The sequence below is a fragment of the Betta splendens genome, chromosome 10, assembly GCF_900634795.4.
Source record: "Betta splendens chromosome 10, fBetSpl5.4, whole genome shotgun sequence".
NCBI lineage: Eukaryota > Metazoa > Chordata > Actinopteri > Anabantiformes > Osphronemidae > Betta > Betta splendens.
Window position 1 is genome coordinate 568,619 of NC_040890.2, and position 20,188 is coordinate 588,806.

Genomic DNA, 20,188 nt, shown 5'->3' on the forward strand with positions numbered 1-20,188 from the left:
CAACTTGATCGCAGTGCAGCGCAGACGCTAGAAAAACGAACTTCAATCTCCGCACTAACCTACAGGAAGTAAAATAAACTTGGTACCGAGCCGTCGGTCCGGCCTCTACATTTTCAGAAAGCTCCACGCTGTAACGTAATTCAGCACCACATCCTCTAATAAACAACTCTTACGTGTGACTGATGCAGCAGATCGCGTTACAATAACGCCCTGACGTCACCTCGACTGGCGAACATTGGTTCCGCCTCAATAAACTACCATACAAGTGCTACAAGGACGTGCTCTTAACAAGAAAACCCTTCCTTCATATAGACATTATTGAAAAGATTAAACTAAACAATTGTAGATCTTGAAACAGTATAACTGGCATCAGACAGCAGTTACATTTGCTATTATTAACCTGTGGAATTTGTCCATTAATTTCCATGGATTTTTCAAGACCTACCTTTATCTTAACCAGTAATTGCTTAACTCTAACTCAGAAGGTAAGCAGAAGATTATTAAGATGAAGATTCATATGATTTATGTGACTCATTTTGATATATATAGGAGGAAATAACTAAATACATTTACTAAAAAGGTTCACGGTTCAAACTTCTAATTTGTTTATATATTTACTTTGTCCAATGTTGGCTTTGATGCAAGTGTTGTGGGTGAATGTGATTAAAATCGGTTAAAAAAGCGAAATGTAATAAAACTATTTAAATAGAAGGCCAGCTATGCCAGCGAACAGTAGTCTGCAACTAAAACCAATTAAATGCAATTTATTACAATGTTTAAAAACTATGTGGTAATTAAAACTAGGCACTAAACAATCGGTTAAAATATTTTTAAAAAGGGGGTTTACAGTTCCCTGGGTGTCTTGTGTTCCCAGCCTCGTCAGTGCTGGACTCCGACCAGAGACCACCACGCACTTTTTCGTTGGCGTACCCATGTTTGGTATTGTCTTTCACGTGACGTTAACGAGCCACCCGTGTGGAGCTGCCTGGCCTCTTCGATTCCAGTCCCGTCGCTGCACGCTCCTCCTCCACGCGCAGCTACTTGTTTCCCAGGACGATTCGCCGCATCCGCCGCTGGTTCTGACTCTGTTCTGCACTTTGCACAGTTCAGCTCAATCTCTTGGAACCTCTCTGCACTAAAGTATGTGTAACCCACCTCAGCGCTTACTGTCCATAATAACTGAGTGATACAGGTATCGGTTTCTTGGTATGCCAATTATCATGTGGACCAGTGAATCAGAAGTCTGAGTTCGCTCTAGGAGAAAGGGGTATCAGCAACGTGCATTGAGAGGAAGAGTAAAACTCTGGCACGCAGATGCAATTTTTTATGCACTGTATTAAAACCACATCAATGACACATTAACGGCAGTATGAGACATTTTTCTACCAGTAATACAGAAACATCCTACTCCAAGTCACAATTGGTGGTTTTGGATGGCTCGCCACGACCACTGGAGTTCCTCTTTATCTTCAGGACCAAGAGGAATCCCAGCAGACGAGATCTTTACTTGATCCTTAGAGTAAGGAGATCCAAACAAGGGAAAGAAAAAGACCCGGCCTAATTAGGCCAACAGAGGGTTACAATAATGTCCACATAACAATTATAACCATTCTTGTTATTTATTAATCAGACTGAACATGTCCCTCAATATTTACATTTGACAAAATGGTTAAACGGCTATACACTTGCCACATTTTATCAGTAAAATAAAACAAAGAGAACAAAACGTATTTAACCATCTTAATATAAACGGTCTTCCTCTTTATATATACATACACACACATACATACATACTCGTAACGCCCATGAATTTAGCATCTTTAGCTCCCTATTCCAAATCATAAGTAGCATCCGCACATTCCACCCTTCGTTATTATTAGTAACAGCATTTTACTCACCAGAGGTTCAAGCATCACACAACACACACACACACGCTTCGGCACAACTGCACATCACAAGGCCCTCAGCAATCAAGGTGTCGCTTTCAGATGAAACAGGAACACGGGGGTTCAGAAATACATCGTGTCAAGCTAGCGCTAGCAAAACCCATGCGACTGCCAGTCCAAGCTAGCGCCATAGCGGCTAATGATCATAACTTACTCCGTTGTATCTTTGGCACGACGCTCTGTCCGCCAGCGACTTCACAGCCGAAGAGACTATGTCCCACGCCGATTATGACCACAACAGATCAAATTAATGTCTCTCTTAAACGTAGAACTAACAGTCTGCAGCAAAAGTTAGTGTGTAGGCACCTTGACTTCGGCTTGGCAGAATGACCCGTATCACGTGACAACGTCCGATCGCTCACACCGCATCTCATGAACCCCTCGTATTCCCGTTTCAAGTGGGCTTGCTGAAAACTTTTTTAAAGTGGCCAAAACGTTTTTTCTTTTTAAAGACGTGATAACTTTTGTACGTTTGTTTACATACACCTACATGTTTGTGCATACATGTTGAATTATTCAAAAATACAATTTATTACTTTTTTTTTCTACAAGGTTTTTCCTTTTTTTCCCAATTAACCATATTGATCCATTTATTCCCCTCACTAATCAATTGATAAGCTGGACCGCTATTCAAACCTGGTAACCTGGGTTACATATGACTACGACTTAGTGAAAAAAATAAGTTCATGTTACATCACGTAACATGCGCAGTGCTTGGTCTCCAAGTGGAAAAGGAGTTTGAAGGCCTGTCGCTGCACATTACGCAGAGCAGCCTTGGTACGTAATCCATGTTTGCTATCTTGGTGGTTTCAGTTTAGCAAGGTAATGTATTCCGTGTTGTTGGCCAGAGCAGGCCGCCATAGTGAAGTTAGCGGATGCAGGTAAGTGACCGAGGCAAGCAGCTTGACATTGTTATGAACTCACGAAAAGCTAACAAGGTGCGGAACCCAGAAAAATTAACCCTTAATAGTCCCACAGTGGGGAAATTCATTCTCTGCATTTGACCCATCCCCCTTGGGGGAGCAGTGAGCTGCCACATGAGCGGCGCTTGGGGAGCTAGCGCGAAGTCTCTTGCTCAGGGACACACCTGATGCTGAGGCGGGGGATCGAACCGCAGACCTTTTGCCTTCCGAGGTTGACACGCTACCAACTGAGCTACCAGGCCGAGAAGCAGAGACAATGGAGCCCAGAGTAGCAGCTTCACAGATTTAATGGAAACAAAAGGGAAGTCCAACCAACACAAAAAGCAGAACAATAACAGATAACAAAATCACAAACATTCCGTGCCTAGCAGGAGGGAAAAGTGCCAAAATATTCAGCAAGCTCACAGTCTGAAACAGGCTTTAGACAAGACACATGAAACACCGGGTGGACCCTCATGGAAGCAGGGAGGGTCAACTTCACCGCTACAGGGTTAATTATTAATATTGAACGGTTCAATGAACCTGGGTGAGAGTTTCCTCTTTGTGTCCTTCAATTGTAAATGCTTAGTGGAAAGCAAAACCATGGGGATCCAATGGACGGGACCGCACACTGGGCCTGCTGAGATGGGAACAAAGGGGGTTGAAAACCATAGGCCCCCTCAAAGGCGGAGCGGCCCAGAGCATACGAGGGGAGCGTATTGTGGGCGTACTCCACCCAGGGCAGCTGTCGAACCTACAACAACGGTTGTGATGATGCAGGGTCTTACTTCTGGCGCACACTGTGCTGCCACGTACCTCTCCAAATTGTACCTGTCGGAGGGCCACCAATAGCATTGCGAGAGCATCTGGGAACTTCCCGGGTGACAGGCCAGCCGTGAATCGTGCCCCTACCCAAGCACCGAGGCACAAACAAACAGTGAGGTGGACAATCAGGAGGAACGGGCGAGAGCACGCCGAGTTTGGTATTCTGGGAACCCGGTCTGTAAGACAAGGTAAAATTAAACTGGTTGACAAAAAGGGCCCACCTGGACTGTCAGGCATTCAGCCTGCTGGCAGTCTTCGCCTACTCCAGGTTTCTGTGGTCAGGCCACACCAGAGAAGGCTGCTCAGCCCCCTCCAGCCAGTGTCGCCTTTCTTCCAGTGCCAACTTAATGGCCAACAGCTCTTGGTTGCCAACATCATTGCATTCAGCACTGGTGAGGCGGTGAGAGAAAAAGGCGCATGGGTGAATCCTTCCGTCTTCTTCCTGTCTCTGTGATAGCACTGCTCCCACACCCTTGCTAGAGGCATCCACCTCCACTATAAACTATGTTTATAGTTTCCTAGAGTCGGGCAGGCACAAAACGGGAGCCAGAGAACCGGGATTTCAGCTATTTAAAAGCTCCCTCTGCCTCCACAGACCATACAAACTGAGACTTGGTGGAGGTTAAAGCTTGGAGCGGAGCTGCAACCTTGCTAAAACCTCAAATGAACTTCCGGTAGAAGTTTGAGAACCCCAGGATGCGCTGTAGTTGCTTACAATCCCTATTCTTCTGCCAGTCCACCACGGCTGAAACCTTAGCTAGGTCCATTGCCAGATGCCCGGGTTCCAACAGGAACCCCAGGAAGGAGGTTCTGGTAGTGTAGAATTCACATTTCTCACCTTTCACAAACAACTGATTTTCTAACAACCTAAGCGACACTGCTCTAACATGCTCCACATGCTCCCGCATGTCCCGCATGCATCAGGATGTCATCTAAGTAAACAAAGACCCAACTGCACTAATCTCTGATCAAGGACCCAAAAGTGACCTCTGGTGGAAGTAGAGGCCAGTCATTAACAGGCGTGAGTCAAGAGTGAGTCATAGTCGAAAGTAGCGAGAGAATCCAATAATTTTCCAAAATAAAACATCATTCAGATAATAAATGAAAATAAAGTAAGCTACGTATTCGTTCAGTGCGGCCAGGTACCCGTCAAAATAGAAAGCACTTATGGACATTTGATTTAAACTAATAAGTATATGCAATTGATTTATTAATAAATTATGTTGCATGCAACATTATTATCAAATTGGGTCACAGAACATACAATGCAGTCTTTGTTTTGTCTTGTTTTAACAGACCATGTCTCAGCATTGGACATATCTGTTTGGCTTGTGGAAAATTAATTGGCAAGCTATCTACTGGACCTGAGCTGGGTCAATGAGCTGAACTCACATTATAACATATTTGACCAAGGAGTCACACAGGAAAGCAACCGGACCAGATGGTATAAGCTCCAGACTGCTAAAGTCCTGCACAGGCAAACTGTGTGGAGATATGGAGCCTGTTTTCAATCTGAGCCTCAAGCTGAGGGTGGTACCACAGCTCTGGAAGACCTCCTGCATGGAACCAGTGTCTAAGACAACACATGCCAAAGACCTCAGCAGCTTCAGACCAGTGGGGGTTTGTATTAATATAGAAGAAAAAATGTATTTTGCCTTTAGAATGAAAACAGAATGGGACATGTTTACATACTGTAAGTTGCTTTGACATGTGGACTGAACTTCTCTAGAGACGATGAATAGAATCCAAACATTTGTACAGTACTGTGTGCTTTAAAGAAGTCATCCAAATGCCAGCTTTTTGTTGCTGGTGTCCTGGAAACTAATTTCTTGAACAGAATGAGAACACAGTCAAATGCATGTATACATATAGTGGATTTTCTTTTTAGGATGCTTTGCATGAATGTCTGAGAAACAAGTTTAAAAATAAAATACTCTAGGCCAAACACAGGAAGCTGTGATGACAGTATGAATTTATGTACCTAAAAGTCTCAGTCTCAAAGCACAGTAATCAATATTAAATGCTGTACAAACAATAATAGATGTTTTATTATTATTATTATTTTTGATATTATTTTGGCATTTCAGTATAGTGAAATCCTAATATATATTTTTATTTTAGTTTCTTAAAGAGGCATCATCATTGCTTAAAACTGATGTGGACAAAACGGTCATCAGAGGCTGGCAAATAAGTGTCCATAGCACCAAACACTGAACTCAAATGTCTCATCTCTGCAGACAGACAGACACACAAAGAATCCGTAAGCACATGTATCTACTTGGCTGCAGTGCACTGGTGTGTACATTTTTCCATTTTGTTTTGTAAATTTGTTTATATCAAAAAATAAACTGTTTGAAGAAATATTTTAAATCCTAATGTTGTAAGCTTTCATTCACAACGACACTTTCTTACAATCTCTACACTGCTACCCTTGCCCCCACAGACCTCTGTAGGAGTTTGCACTACATTAGGTGTACACATACAATGCAGCTAGAGGTCAGAATAAAAACCATATTTTAAGATGCTTGTACAGGCATATTAGACGTAGCTGTAAGACATTTCTAAATTTCAAACTGTTTAATTTTCAGATCAGATGGGGAACACCGCAATACTTCTCCTGTCTTCTATTTTCAAAGGGCCTGCCTGCCATCTGTTTGTCATGTATAAAGTTAGTTGCTTATAATAATAAAAACATTTTGAAATACATGATTTCTAGAAATCAATTTCTACAGAGCTTTCTACAGGCAAACTCGGATCCGGGGACAGGCAAGGTTTCATCAACGAGTGAGCACGGCAGAAGTACAGGTATGGAGCAGGCTTATCTCTTGGTCAGGCGCTCTTTTACACAACGTAGGTACAGGCAAGGAGCAGGGAGGAATCAGGTTCAAACGAGATCAAGGACAAGGTGAGCTGTACGAGAGTGCTGGAAAGTGGTGAGTACACATGACAATCTGGCAACAGACTAGAGTGCGAGCTGGTGCTTATATAGCAGGTTGACTACTGATAGCTGTCAGGTGTGCATGATGAACCGGGAGTAGCATGAGAACGACTGTGACCAGAGTGAGACAGGAAGTATTTCAGAATAAAGCTGGAAACTGGAACCAAAACATGACACCTACAGTTTTGTGTGAACAAAATATACTTGTGGATATCAAATGGGTGTATTTAGTTTAGTTTATTCTTAGTTAAAATGTATTTTTTCATTACTAAACAAGTGTTATTTTATAATCACAAGAGCTTACATTTGTTTGTATGTTGTACATTTTAATATATTCAAGGTTTCAAAGTTGAAAATGTTTTTGTCACATTTTTACTGTGAATATATAATATATAGAACAGGTGATGAAACTTTGCCTGAGCTTGGACTGTCAATATGTTAATAGCTGTACAGAGGGTGAAAATGTTTTTATTGTTTCTAGTCAGTAAACTATTACAACATTTTTGCACTTGTATTACCGACAGATCATTTCAATTTAAGATGCATTTTATTTTGAAAGTTTTTGTAAAATTGTCATTTTTAGAAAAGTCCTTTAACTAACTAACCAACTATTTAGAGCATTAGCTTGCATTAAAGACTATTTTTATCAGTTCTTCTGAGAACCTTTTAAGAGTTCTTTAATGAACAACTGACAGAAAATGTTCTTTGAATAATCATTGTCTGAAAGGTTCTAAATAGAACCAATTATGGTGCCTCAAATAACTATTTTTTATTTTTATTTTCGTATGTAGCATACGAAACAAATGCTGATTTGTGTGCATTATGCTTTGTTACAGTTTTACAAGTTTGGTGGTATTCAACAGTAATCGCACAAACGGAACTTTCGCCTCCTGAGTGGTTACTGAATGTCATCAGTGTTTAGCTCGCTGCATAAGCCACGCATGGACGCTTGGCCGAGGGGAGAAGATATAAAGATACAGTGTATACCCACGCCTACAGGCAGTTTAGAGTCTCCAGTCAACATGACTGCATGTCTTGACTTTAGAAGGAAGCTCACATGTTTCAGTCAACATAAGTTCATTCTGAAAAGAGTAAATAAATATTAATGCTGGCATCAATGTGTGAATATGAGAGTGCATGGGTGAATGAGAAACTAGTCTAAAGCGCTTTGGATACTGGAATGGATGTTTAAAGCGCTATATAAATGTGGACTTTTTACCATTTACCATTACACAAAGAATTTAGTTGTTATTATTTGTATTATTTATTATTTGACAGTATAATTTTTTTGTTAAACTAAATTGTCACTTCAAAAAAATTTTTCACTAAAATTACTCGCAGATCCCCCTTTGGAAACTGAATAGATATGAACATTCAGAATGAACAAATGTATTTTTGTTTGCTTTATTTAATTTCTTAAATTTAATTCAAAATGGATCATACTGAATTTAAAGACAACATCCTCATAAAGAAGTAAAAGAACGAAACATTTTATCATAGGCCATCTTTTTATTTTTAAATATTAAAATAATTTAGTGAACCGTTTATTCACACACCAGCTTCCTATTTAAGTATTATTGAGCTCATCGCCTTTCTCTTTTCCTCCTGAACACGAAAACGAGCACGTGCAGTGAGCCCGAATATACAGACACATATAACGCCTTTGATGGACAGCAGGTGGCGGTAATTTCTTATGGACTCAGTACACATTTCTTATAAAGGAGAAGAAGAAGAATCCCCATAGCAACGGCTAGATTAAAAATGGCTTCCGCGGGAGCAGCGCTCTGGTCCGTGTGTTTATTTTTGGCAACAGCGACAAGCCAAATAGTTAACACGACTGTGTTCGGTGACTACAATGTCACATACAGCGTTACGGATAATTATAGCACCCAACCTACAGCGTTTAACTTAACAGCCACCACACCGAGCTACACAACGACAGACCCCGTCCAACCCCAGCCCGCAGAGCCTCTGCCCGTCTCCGGCAGCCTCCTCACTCCGATCACAGAAGGTACTAGGCGGCAAAAAGCTACGTGACTGAACTAAATAGTTTACAGGGGCAGCATTGTTATTACGCAAATCGCATTAAGGCCGACAAGAACCGTTGCGTACTCGGTTTCTACATGCAACCAGTCGACCGAGCACAGCACACACTTAGTCTCACTACCGTCTTGTTTGCTAAGGCCACAAGGTTTAGATGTGTGACGACTTTTATAACAAATAGAAGCACAGGCTTTATTTCCACGTCGTACTAATCTGCTCGCATGCCTGTGTTTGTGTGTCAGTCGACAGGTTGTGTCCCTGTGATGCGGTCAGGGGAGTGTGTGACATCAACTGCTGCTGTGACACAGAGTGCAGTGTGGAGGTGTCTCTGTTCACCGGCTGCTCTGTGAGCTCTGTCAGGCATGTATCCCACAGCACAATGTGCACCATCACATAAATACTAGATTGTGTCATTTGGGGGCATTGATTTAATTTCGGTCTATACGATGACCTGTCTTCTTCTGTGTAAAGGTTCATTGTTGGTGGTCATTTGTTTGTTTTTGCAGTGGCTACAAGCTGTTTTGCAGCCATGATGTAGCATCTTACAGACTAGGAAGTGCAGCAGCTGGCCCTGCAGAACTACGCTCGTCCATCCAGAAGGAGACAAATGATAACATTTTCTGCATTCAGTCACACAGCCGTAAGCCTTAACACTAGTTCCAATCCTACAAATTAAAAGAAGTTGTAATATTGTGGGCTTTTATGAACCATAAACATTTGGTCTTTTTGTTATTTTGACTGTCTAGGCACTGATGGGTTTTCTCATCCCTCACCTACTCTCCCCACTGACAACAGCTTTGACTCACAATTTCCCAGCTTTAATTTTATCTCAAAAGATAACAGTGGTCAAGTCTCCACTGCAGAGCCTGAGGCCTCATCTGGATACCAGGCATGTTTTAAAACATTTTATTTTGATAATCATCTACTTGATAATGGGTTATTGTTTTTATCAGCTGCTCATGTTTTTTGTTTACAGTATGGCGATGTGATCATGACAGCAGGTGAGAGTGGACAGAAAGGTTTGTTCTGGTTGCCAGCTGCTGGTCCAACTGCTGATTGTGTGGACAACAATCCTGCAGGTAAATGTGCTTTCCAATGTCACTGTGGTCACAAAGCAGTAGTGGATTCAGACCACTATTCCAGCTGTCTCACTTGAAAAGCAATATTTATTTGAAATAAGCTAGTTAATAATTTACCTGTAGTATTAGCTTATTTTGTTTCTGTGTCAGTATAGATTACATTTAAGGTGTTAAAGGTGTTAAATATGATTCAGTCATTTAGAAGTTTGAGTACTTTTAAAAAAAGGTATGCTCTGTTTTTTGTATGCCTATGTAGATGTTTAGATTCACACTAACCAGGAAACAACAGTCTAGTCACTATTAAGTAGTATGTGGACACCACAGCTGTAATAACATATTGATACAAGCTTGTCCAATGATGATACAAAGTGCTACAAAGGAAATTCTGAATCTGAATCAAATTCTGAAGTGTAACAACTGAGATTAATGCCAAATAAATAACATTTAGTTTAAGTATTGCTTTAACGTGATTTTAATTATAATTTCACTTTATTTGTGCCTATTGTTGAACGTTTGTGTTTTTTCCTTTCATTCAACAGCATTCTTAAAGGATCAGAGCAGTCAATGCCGTCGGCGTGTGGTACTGTATCAGGACTGCAGCTCTCTGCCAGCCCTTAAAATGGACACCTACACTAACAATCACTTATTTACTGTGAGTCTCATTTTATACTGCTTGTCACTTTGAAAAGTACACTTTTAACCAATTACATCTTCAATTTACGAAATTCACCTTATTCTAATAGAAGCGTGTTATCATTTAGCTTTTTTTTCTGCTTGCTTCAGATGTTGATGTTAACTAAAAACTATGATATTAAACAAATGTAAAGAAGCTCAAGCTAAATAATCTACTGCACTGGAAATGTTTACAAATGTTTTTTTACATCTTACATCTTCTTCACTTCACAGGGGAAGAACACAGGTGCAGCCGTAAGTATTGTTGTTTTTAAATTCAAAATCATTAGGTAATTTAAATTCACTGACTCTTAACTTAAATTACCTACATACATTTCTGAAGTAATTGTGTTAATCCCACATTAAAATCCCATTAAAACAGTAATAGTCTTCCTGCTAGTTCTGTCCAGCTGACTCCCCAAAATGCACTCTGCAAACTACAAAGCAGCGCCATAGTTGTGAAGTTGCCGGGTGATGCAAAGTAACTGCAGGCTATTTAAATACACACTGGATACAAATAATAATAAATAATTTGTTTAAAGTTTGTATTTACAAACAGCACATGCATGTTGAATCACTTCACCAACTATACAGACTTAGGTCCTGACTTATAGTCAGGGAAACCCAATAATTCACTTCTTAGGTTCAAGCAAGCGAGCTGAAGTTGGACCTTCCACGCAAGTGCTTATATACTAATCCTTGCGAAATGGACCACATCCCACGGACATTCCCCCATCCAGAAGTGAACCTGCTGACATGCAAAAATCCTTGCACCACCATTGTTTACACTATTCTTTAGGGCAAAATACCCCCATCACACACATCTCTGTTGTCTTTGAAGGTTGTTCCTGTGAAGGTGGCTTCAGTCATTCTGCAGTCTGTAAACAAGACTCAGACTGAGCTAAACATCAGTCAAGGAGAAAACCTTAGACCTACTCTACTGAACCCAGATCTCTGTGCTAATGTGGTGCTGAAGGTAAGTCAAATGAAATGAGGTATGCATTAATAGGTTGTAGATTAACAAACCGATGTGGACAATAAAACCTGCGTCAGGCAACATCTGTTGAAACAGTTAAAGGTAGTCTTCAACAGCACCGATGTGATCAAATAGCTAGATTAAGAAAAGATTTGTCCAGTGACTAGGCCATGTTCAATGTCATGTATAATCGTAAAGCCAAAAGTAAATAATGTCCAAAATAGGCCTGAACTCCTGTATGCATTTATTCCACTATGTGAACAGTAAACCGAATAGAGAAGAAATGGACTGCAGTACATACACGAGAGAGAGAATATTAAAACAATATATTAGAGGCATTTAGAACATCATTACTGACTTTGACCTGCAGGATGAAAACATCTGTGTAACTGTGTCAACAGAGCCTGACATTACAGGTTTCATAAAAGTTGACTTATTTGCAGCACAGTTGCATTAGATAACTTTACAAATGCACCCATAAAGTGAATGTAATACTGTTTGCTTGTTTACTAGAAGAACTAGTAGCTGATAACCAGGCATTCTGTTTCCTCAGGTTGTTTATGCCATGACGTACAACACAGCCGGGGAGATAGTGAGTGTGACGGTGTCGCTAGTACTTGGATTTGTCCAAGGAGCAACAGTGCCCCTGAAACAGGAGTTTCAGATTAGATTTGTCCAGGTACTGACTCACAAAGTCAAATGACATATTACTAATATCCGAGTATTTACTAAGCAAAGGAAGTTTTCCCTAGGTCTGTCTGACTTATGGCAGTAGCAAATGTGTTATTCTTTACTCTAAGGGTGAGTAATATCCTCTCTGTTTTTGCTTATCAGAGCAGCAGTGAGGAAGGGGCTGTCCCCTACAGTGGAAACCCAGGTTATACTGTTGGCCTGCCACTTGTGTCTGGGACAAGGACAGCAGAATATCCTTTAGTGTGCAATGTAGGATAGTGAAGCCATATTAGGACATGTTCCTCAACAGACTTTACAGGGATTTTAAGAAGCATCGATCCCAGTGACACACTTTCGCTTCTTCACAATGCTGAGGACCAGGACTGTCTTCGGGGACCACATCAGCGCTCTCCTGTCCTCTTTGGGGTGGACTTTGTGTCTGGATGTACATTAAGGTACGTCATCTTCAAACTTGGCAAATCCTATTACTGTATACAAATATTATCTATATGTGGTGGAAATTTTCCATAAAGAAGCAGATGAGAGAGTTGTCCCTTTGTGCGATTTATTGAAATAATAAAGAAAATAAAAATAATGGGGAAAGCAAATAAAAAGCATGGATGTTGATCGTGCACATCAACAAACCAAAAACCAGCTGGGGAGATCAGTGCACACACCACGAAGGTGTGATGCAAAGAGCCCACGATCCTCAAGTTGCTTCTGCCTTTTAACCCCTTTCTCTGGCTCTGGTGGAATGTCTCTCTGCAGCAATGGAATTGTTTGCGCCACCTTATCTCACTGTGAGTGAGAATGTTTGCTTTCTCACTTCTGCATCGTCATGTCTTGTTATCCAAAGGAAGGAACACCAAGCTTCCAAGACAAGATGCATTCGCTTTAAAAGCCTTGGGTCTGGTGGGGAGTCAGATAGGATGGAGCCAGAGTCCGGGTGTAAAAGACAAACATATATCATAAATTATTAGTCAGTCAAATGGAACATCAGGTGTTTAGACTTGATGTACGACAGGGCGCAAGAGATTAGTTGTTTGTGTAAGAATGTTCAGTATTGCACCTAACCAGCACATGACGACTGTGTTGGATAAGAAACAGCACTAAGGTAAAATTTTTCCATTACACTATATTAACAATTATATGATCTTATCTCAATTATAAAGCAACTTGTTTTGTTACAGGCTGGAGGACACTGCCAACTGCCTCCTTGCCTCTCGGATGCTTCTGGACGTTCTAAGAGGACCCAGCTATCCCCTATATGTGGCTTCCTTTGGAAACAGCCTCTTAAACAGTCCGTTGGACTGGGTGCAGATCCAGAACATCTTTAGTTTTGAGGTGAGCAGAAACCTAAAGCTATTTCCTGGTTTTATGTAAAATAAAAATAACATAAAAGATTTGTAAGCGCATTCGGTGCGAATTGCTGTGCTCGTTGAAGAATGTTTACAGCTTGGCAGAGTTCAATTCTGTTGCCTTAGAGTCAATTCAGTTTTGGTTATATACTGTAGCACCAATTCTCAACAAAAGTGATGTTGGGGAAAATGATCACCCAAACAATCACAAAGAGAGATGTCTAAACCATCACACCTCAGGTAGCCTAGCTAAATGCATTCATGCCAGTGTTATAAGGGAAGTTACACTTTCACTACCTCATGAGGGGGTTCACAATTCAGCCCAGGTGCCAACTGGTTAGCTTTTATTGCTTAAATGCCGTTATTATTATTTGTCAAAATTAAGTCCATTCCAGTTCATTTGACATTTGGTTGTATGACTAAAGACATAATGAATTTAATCTAGAAATATTATGATTATAATATTACTAATTTACATCACTAATTGCACTGATATTTAACTTTTTTTTTAATCTGCTACTGAACACACTGATTTATTTTTCTGTCTTATAAACATGTTCCATGTAAGTACCAGTCTTAGCATGTAAGTGCCTGGGTCCTTGAACTTAAGGTGATGATTGTCATCCGAGCCACTATACACTCAGCTGCACCCTTCTCAGAACGCCACAAAGCATTAAACACCCTTCTCTCAAACACGTGGACTGGTTGGACCAACTCCTATAAATCCTCATGCACCCTGATGACTGGTCCAGCATTGCCATGGTAAAAATGCATTGTTTTTCCTAAATCCAAGGTTTGACTATGATCGAGTTCTCGATCATAGTCTCCAATACCTTGGCATAGAGAAGTGTGATCTCCTGTAGAACAAGCCCCACAACATCCTTGACATACTCAGGGCCAGATCTTAACCACCCCTGGTGTTTTGCCCCCAAGGAGCTGTATCAATCATTTCAACCGAAGCTTGGGTGATAAAGTCCACTTCCATGTCTCCTGCCTCTACTTCCCTAATGGAAGGCATGTTGGTGGGATTGATGAGATCCTAAGATACGTATTTCATGTTTGATAACATCACCAGCTCCGCACCTCCACTGTAAACAATGTTTGTGGAGGATTGCTTCTTGTTTCTGAGGCATTAAACTGTTTGCCAGAATAAATTTGATGATGACTGACAGATCAGGATATGGCCGCAGGGTATTGACCACTCAACTACTTCAGGCATTCCACAAGCCAAGCTGGTTAGGACTCCTTCTTCAGATTGATGGCATCCCTACTGCCCAGTGCCACGTGTCACCATGGTGTTCACATGTTAAATGAACATTGGATTATAGTTTAGAAGACATATGTGTGTGTTGTTCATGGCAGAACTCCACCATGCTGGATACAAGAGAGAACAGAAAACATGACCATGTAAAAATGAAAAAATATTATATAGTGTTAATATGTAAGATAACACACAAGAACTAAAATGTAAGCTTCAACAAGGGCACTGGGGCAGCAGGGTGTTCGCTAATAGAAGAGTAAGTTTAGAACAGGGTCTAAAGAGTAACTTCTGCTGAGAATCAACAAATTAACGTTTTTTTAATTTGGGAACTATGTGGCAAACTGTGTATTTAATTTTAAAAACCTTTCAGATATCCTTGGACATCCTATGAATCTATCCATCCACTACACACCACAGTGCTGCATATAAGATAAGATGACAAAACAACCTTTAATAGTCCCACAGTGGGGAAATTACCTCACACAACAGCAAGTACAGATTAGAGAGAAATACAGTCAGGACCATAAATATTTGGACAGAGACAAATTTCTTCTAATTTTCTTTCTGTACATTACCACAGTGAATTTTAAATGAAACAACTCAGATGCCATTGAAGTGCAGACTTTCAGCTTTAATTCCATGGGTTGAACAAAAAGATTGCATAAAAATGTGAAAAACTAAAGCATTTATTAAACACAATCCCTTCATTTCATGGGCTCGTAAGTAATTGGACAAATGAAATAACTGAAAATAAAATGGTCATTACTAATATTTGGTTGAAAACCCTTTGTTGGCAATGACAGCCTGAAGTCTTGAACTCGTGGACATCACGAGATGCTGGGTTTTCTCCTTCTGAATGCTCTGCCAGGCCTTTACTGCAGCGGCTTTCAGTTGCTGTTTGTTTGTGGGCCTTTCTGTCTGCAGTTTAGTCTTCAACAAGTGAAATGCATGCTCAATTGGGTTAAGATCAGGTGACTGACTTGGCCATTCAAGCATATTCCACTTCTTTGCTTTAATAAACTCCTGAGTTGCTTTGGCTGTATGTTTTGGGTCGTTGTCCATCTGTATTATGAAACGCTGCCCAATCAGTTTGACTGCATTCAACTGGATCTGCGCAGACAGTATGTCTCTGAACACCTCAGAATTCATTCGGCTGCTTCTGTCCTGTGTCACGTCATCAATAAACACTAGTGTCCCAGTGCCACTAGCAGCCATGCACGCCCAGGCCATCACACTGCCTCCACAGTGTTTTACTGATGATGTAGTGTGCTTTGGATCATGAGCTTCTCCACGCCTTCTCCATACTTTTCTCTTGCCATCATTCTGGTAGAGGTTGATTTTGGTTTCATCTGTCCAAAGAATGTTTTTCCAGAACTGTGCTGGCTTTTTTAAATGCTTTCTAGCAAAGTCCAATCTGGCCTTCCTATTCTTGAGGCTTATGAGTGGCTTGCACCTTGCAGTGTACCCTCTGTATCTACTTTCATGCAGTCTTCTCTTTATGGTAGACTTGGATATTGATACGCCTACCTCCTGAAGAGTGTTGTTCACTTGGTTGGCTGTTGTGAATGGGTTCCTCTTCACCATGGAAATGATTCTGCGATCATCCACCACTGTTGTCTTCTGTGGACGTCCAGGTCTTTTTGCGTTGCTAAGTTCACCAGTGCTTTCTTTCTTTCTCAGGATGTACCACACTGTTGATTTTGCCACTCCTAATACTGTAGCAATTTCTCCCATGTTTTTTTTCTGTTTTCTCAGCTTAATGATGGCTCGTTTCACCTGCATGGAGAGCTCCTTTGACCGCATGTTGTCTGTTCACAGCAAAATCTTCAAAATGTAAACACGAGTCCTCTAATCAACTCCAGGACTTTTATCTGCTTCACTCATAATGACATAACAAGGGAATTGTCCACACCTGCCCATGCAATAGCATGGAAGTCAATTGTCCAATTACTTACGAGCCCATGAAATGAAGGGATTGTGTTTAATAAATGCTTTAGTTTTTCACATTTTTATGCAATCTTTTTGTTCAACCCATGGAATTAAAGCTGAGAGTCTCCACTTCAATGGCATCTGAGTTGTTTCATTTGAAATTCACTGTGGTAATGTACAGAAAGAAAATTAGAAAGAAATTTGTCTCTGTCCAAATATTTATGGTCCTGACTGTATAAGCACATCAGTGACCGAACCATCCAGCAGTATGTTTTTTTTCTTTCCCAGGCAGCCCAGGCTTGCAGCATACCTTTGACACTTCATTTAGAAATTGAATGGACCAAATATGGATCCTTGGTGAACCCCCAGACCCAGATTGTGAGTGTCAGAGAGGCTATCCTGACCAATACCACCAGCCTGGTAGGAGTCCTGTTTTCATGCTGGCAACTAGAAAACAAAAACGTGATGGAAATCTAATCTGTCGTTTTGTCTCTGATGTGTATCGCACAGGACCTGCTGTCTGGAGGCAACAGCTTCCTGTCAGTCAGAAGTTCAGTGGCCTTCAAATCAGTGTCCACTGCTGCTTCTCCTGGTTACAGAACTAGGCCCACCATCAACACCAAACTACCCTTTGACTTCTTCTTCCCTTTTGTCTGACCCAGCAGCTCCCTGTACACTGGTGTGTACAACCCATCACTGAAATGTTTAAATGTCAAGTAGAAAATATTTATTTTTAATGTTGTTTTTAATAAATGAAATAATCAGACCTATGTATTTATTTTTCCACACAAGACAGATGGACATGGATGATGGTACAGACCATGGCTTTATAGCCTTATGGAGATAGGTAGCATTTGAAAATCATCAGATTAGATTAGACATAATATGAAATTTCAAAAGAAGGTACGTGATCTAAATAAACTGAAAGTGGTGTTAGTAGACTATGCCATGCTTCTGCAGGAGACTTTTAAGTTCCTGGTTCTCGTGTTCCTACAACAAACAAAGATAAAAAAAAGAGTTAGTTTATTGTTGGTCCTCATTTAAAACCTGAACACAAACTGTATGGCCAGATATGATGGATTTCTGTGTTTTGAGATACTAAAAATTTTCAGTCACATTCAGATTATTAGTTATTGTGCAGAAATTCTCTCATCCACAACCTGTCTGAGCATAGGCCTACACATTCTCAGATAACCTTATTTAATACCCATTCAATTGTGAGATTTAGGCTGTAAATTATACATTTTCACAGCTTTGATCCCTGTCATGTAATATAGATAAATTAGATAAATGTATATGCCTTTACTTTCCTTCTATTTTCTGCACCTTAACCTCAAACCTTCGATCCCCTCTGTCTAAATCGAAGCCTTTGCTTTATTAGATGAAGTGGTTCAGGAATCACCAGTTTGTCGTTGCGCTCCTGTAGTTCTGTGGATCTCTGAACAAGGTGGTCGTAGCTCTCCTTCAGCTTATTGATCTTCTGGTCTGCACGATTCTTCACTGACACTAGGATGCCTACATCACAGTCAATCAGTCAGACGATCCCCTCTAGAAACTTCAGTATATTTTGTATACTGTGTATCTAAAATCACTTCTGCTAAAAGTATTACAAAGATGTCATTAATATATTTGATTGATAATGCCTCAAAAACCTTGATAGACAAGCTGATTAGTTTTCTTTGATGTGATGATTAACGTCATGCAGTATACATTAACAAATAACAGCCAGACCTTTTTTAACTATTGGGTGGTACTGACCATTTATAATTCGAGCCACCCTCCAAAGTCGCAGCAGGATGAGGAGCCCCATCCCATCAAAGGCGTCCTCGTGAAAGATGAAGACCACATCCAACACAAAGGATAACACCACCACCACACCATCAAAGACTTCAAACTTGTGCTCAAAGAACTCCAGTCGGTACGCATACAGCTTTCCAGCCAGCTCCACCATGAAGAACGTCAGAAGAGACAAGCTCAGGTAATGAAACACCTGCATTCACAAACACAGGTTAGTTGCAATACAGAAAGGCCTTAAATACAGTTTTTGCTTTATCTAAGTGGTTTTGAGCACACCTCGGGAGCAATGTGTCCATGTTCCAACTTAACAACAGCGAGATCTATGAGCAGTTCTGCTAGGACAAAGATGGCATCCATGATGACCAAACACACCACCAACACCTGAAAACAGCATCAGCAGCTTAATACTCAATCATCCAACCTCTGTTTCCACCACAGACATGTAACCTGATATGATACAACATGTTGCCTATCCATTCCCTAATGGCACCTTGTCATACCTGGAAGTGGTCAGAGCTATAGAGTCTCTTCAGTGAGTCTCTGAAGGTCAGAGCCGTTGGACCCGTGCCCAACGGCGCCCCCGTGGCCGGACCCAGCTCATCGCTGGCAGCATGTAGATCTTCTATGTCCGAGTGATAGGTGGAGGGATGCCTATCGCCCACAGCAGTGAAATGCTTCAGGTAGCGTGCCATGGCAGCTGGCCCCACAGAAGAACCACGTCCCACCTTCGCTCACTTAGTGTGCATCTCAGCTCTGCACAGGAAAATCACACAGCTGTTTCTTTACACAACCTCACAAACTGCAACATGACTTACAGAAGCTGTTGGGACACTTTATACCAACAGCCTGCGCAACATATAGTTCCTTCTGCTTCCATAGTTTCTCCTGTCGGTGTGAGGCAGATTTCACCATATGTTAGACAATCTCGTACGTGTTTACTTCTCCTTTACTTTGCTTGCAACATGTTTCTACAAGTAAACTGGTCTGAGGGGTCAGAAAAGTTGCACCCGCCCTTCCACACTCACTGTCACAGCTTGCAAATTGGATTCAAACGTTTTTACGGTAGAAAGACATGAAGGGATGTGAATTATTAAGCCCAGACTTCTGGTCAAACCACCACCCGGGCTGTAAGGAATAGTAAAACTGCTCACATGTCCATAAAATACCATGAATCACTGATCAGACCAAGCTCCACTCGTTTACCTTACGTTACTAAACCCAGACCATTTTACGGTTGACTCATCGGTTAAAGTTTTCTAACCAGGATCTGCAGAGGCCCGTTTAGATACAACTCACACAAGGTGACTCCAGGAACCGTCCTCGGCAGCATGAACTCGTGATGAAAGCACGCGCCTGCTTTGGTTTTGCTAGCCACGCGTTTTCCTTGACAGGAAAGTAAAAGCGAACGTCTGAAGACTCGCGTTTTAGCCGAGTCGTTACTTGTGTTACAACGTGTAACTGTATCAATGCATTAAACGAGAATAAATACCCACTTTATCTTCACGCCACTTCTGCGGCGCCTTTTAGCTCTTCTCACACAAAAACGGTGGGATTCATTAAAAAAAACCTCACCCAGAACCAAACCCCGCCTGCGCCTCCTGAAGCTGGCGTCGCTTCAAAGTCCCAACGGAGAGGTTGGCGTCGAGCGAAAGCCTCTGCTCTCATGCCATGGCGTCTGTTGGCGACAGACAGATACAGCGCCAGCAATAAAAAAAGAAGTGGGACCAACATCGAGTTAGTAAATAGATGCCTTATTAACCTTAATTTCTTTATTCTGACAAATGCTTGCA

At 41.1% G+C, this 20,188-nt stretch overlaps 2 protein-coding genes and 1 long non-coding RNA gene across 6 annotated transcripts; 1 reads left to right on the forward strand and 2 right to left on the reverse strand.

Moving 5' to 3' along the window:
- Positions 1-1,317: 1,317 nt before the first annotated feature.
- On the reverse strand, positions 1,318-2,634 carry LOC114864952 (uncharacterized). The gene is made up of 2 exons (XR_003787456.2): positions 1,899-2,634; positions 1,318-1,557 (listed from the first exon to the last, which is right to left on the reverse strand). It is a non-coding gene; the product is annotated as an uncharacterized LOC114864952 (long non-coding RNA).
- Positions 2,635-8,333: 5,699 nt separating this feature from the next.
- Positions 8,334-17,367, forward strand: LOC114864447 (tectonic-1-like). The gene is given in 13 exon segments (XM_055512390.1): positions 8,334-8,622; positions 8,897-9,014; positions 9,161-9,294; positions 9,401-9,543; positions 9,631-9,733; positions 10,273-10,385; positions 10,640-10,660; positions 11,247-11,381; positions 11,935-12,060; positions 12,216-12,508; positions 13,244-13,397; positions 16,890-17,021; positions 17,112-17,367. Coding segments are annotated over 13 exon segments (1,869 nt in total). The 5' UTR covers positions 8,334-8,372; the 3' UTR covers positions 17,259-17,367.
- hvcn1 (hydrogen voltage-gated channel 1) lies at positions 17,363-20,084 on the reverse strand. 4 transcript variants are annotated; one of them, XM_029165307.3, is made up of 6 exons: positions 19,971-20,084; positions 18,899-19,151; positions 18,675-18,779; positions 18,360-18,591; positions 18,004-18,116; positions 17,363-17,591 (listed from the first exon to the last, which is right to left on the reverse strand). In XM_029165307.3, exons 2-6 carry the CDS (start codon positions 19,088-19,090, stop codon positions 17,535-17,537), a joined length of 699 nt encoding a protein of 232 aa, XP_029021140.1. In that variant the 5' UTR covers positions 19,091-19,151; positions 19,971-20,084; the 3' UTR covers positions 17,363-17,534. The 4 variants fall into 4 exon arrangements, with proteins under 4 accessions (XP_029021140.1, XP_029021138.1, XP_029021139.1 ...); XM_029165305.3 differs by having other exon boundaries at positions 19,892-20,046; XM_029165306.3 differs by having other exon boundaries at positions 19,888-20,039.
- Positions 20,085-20,188: the final 104 nt, after the last annotated feature.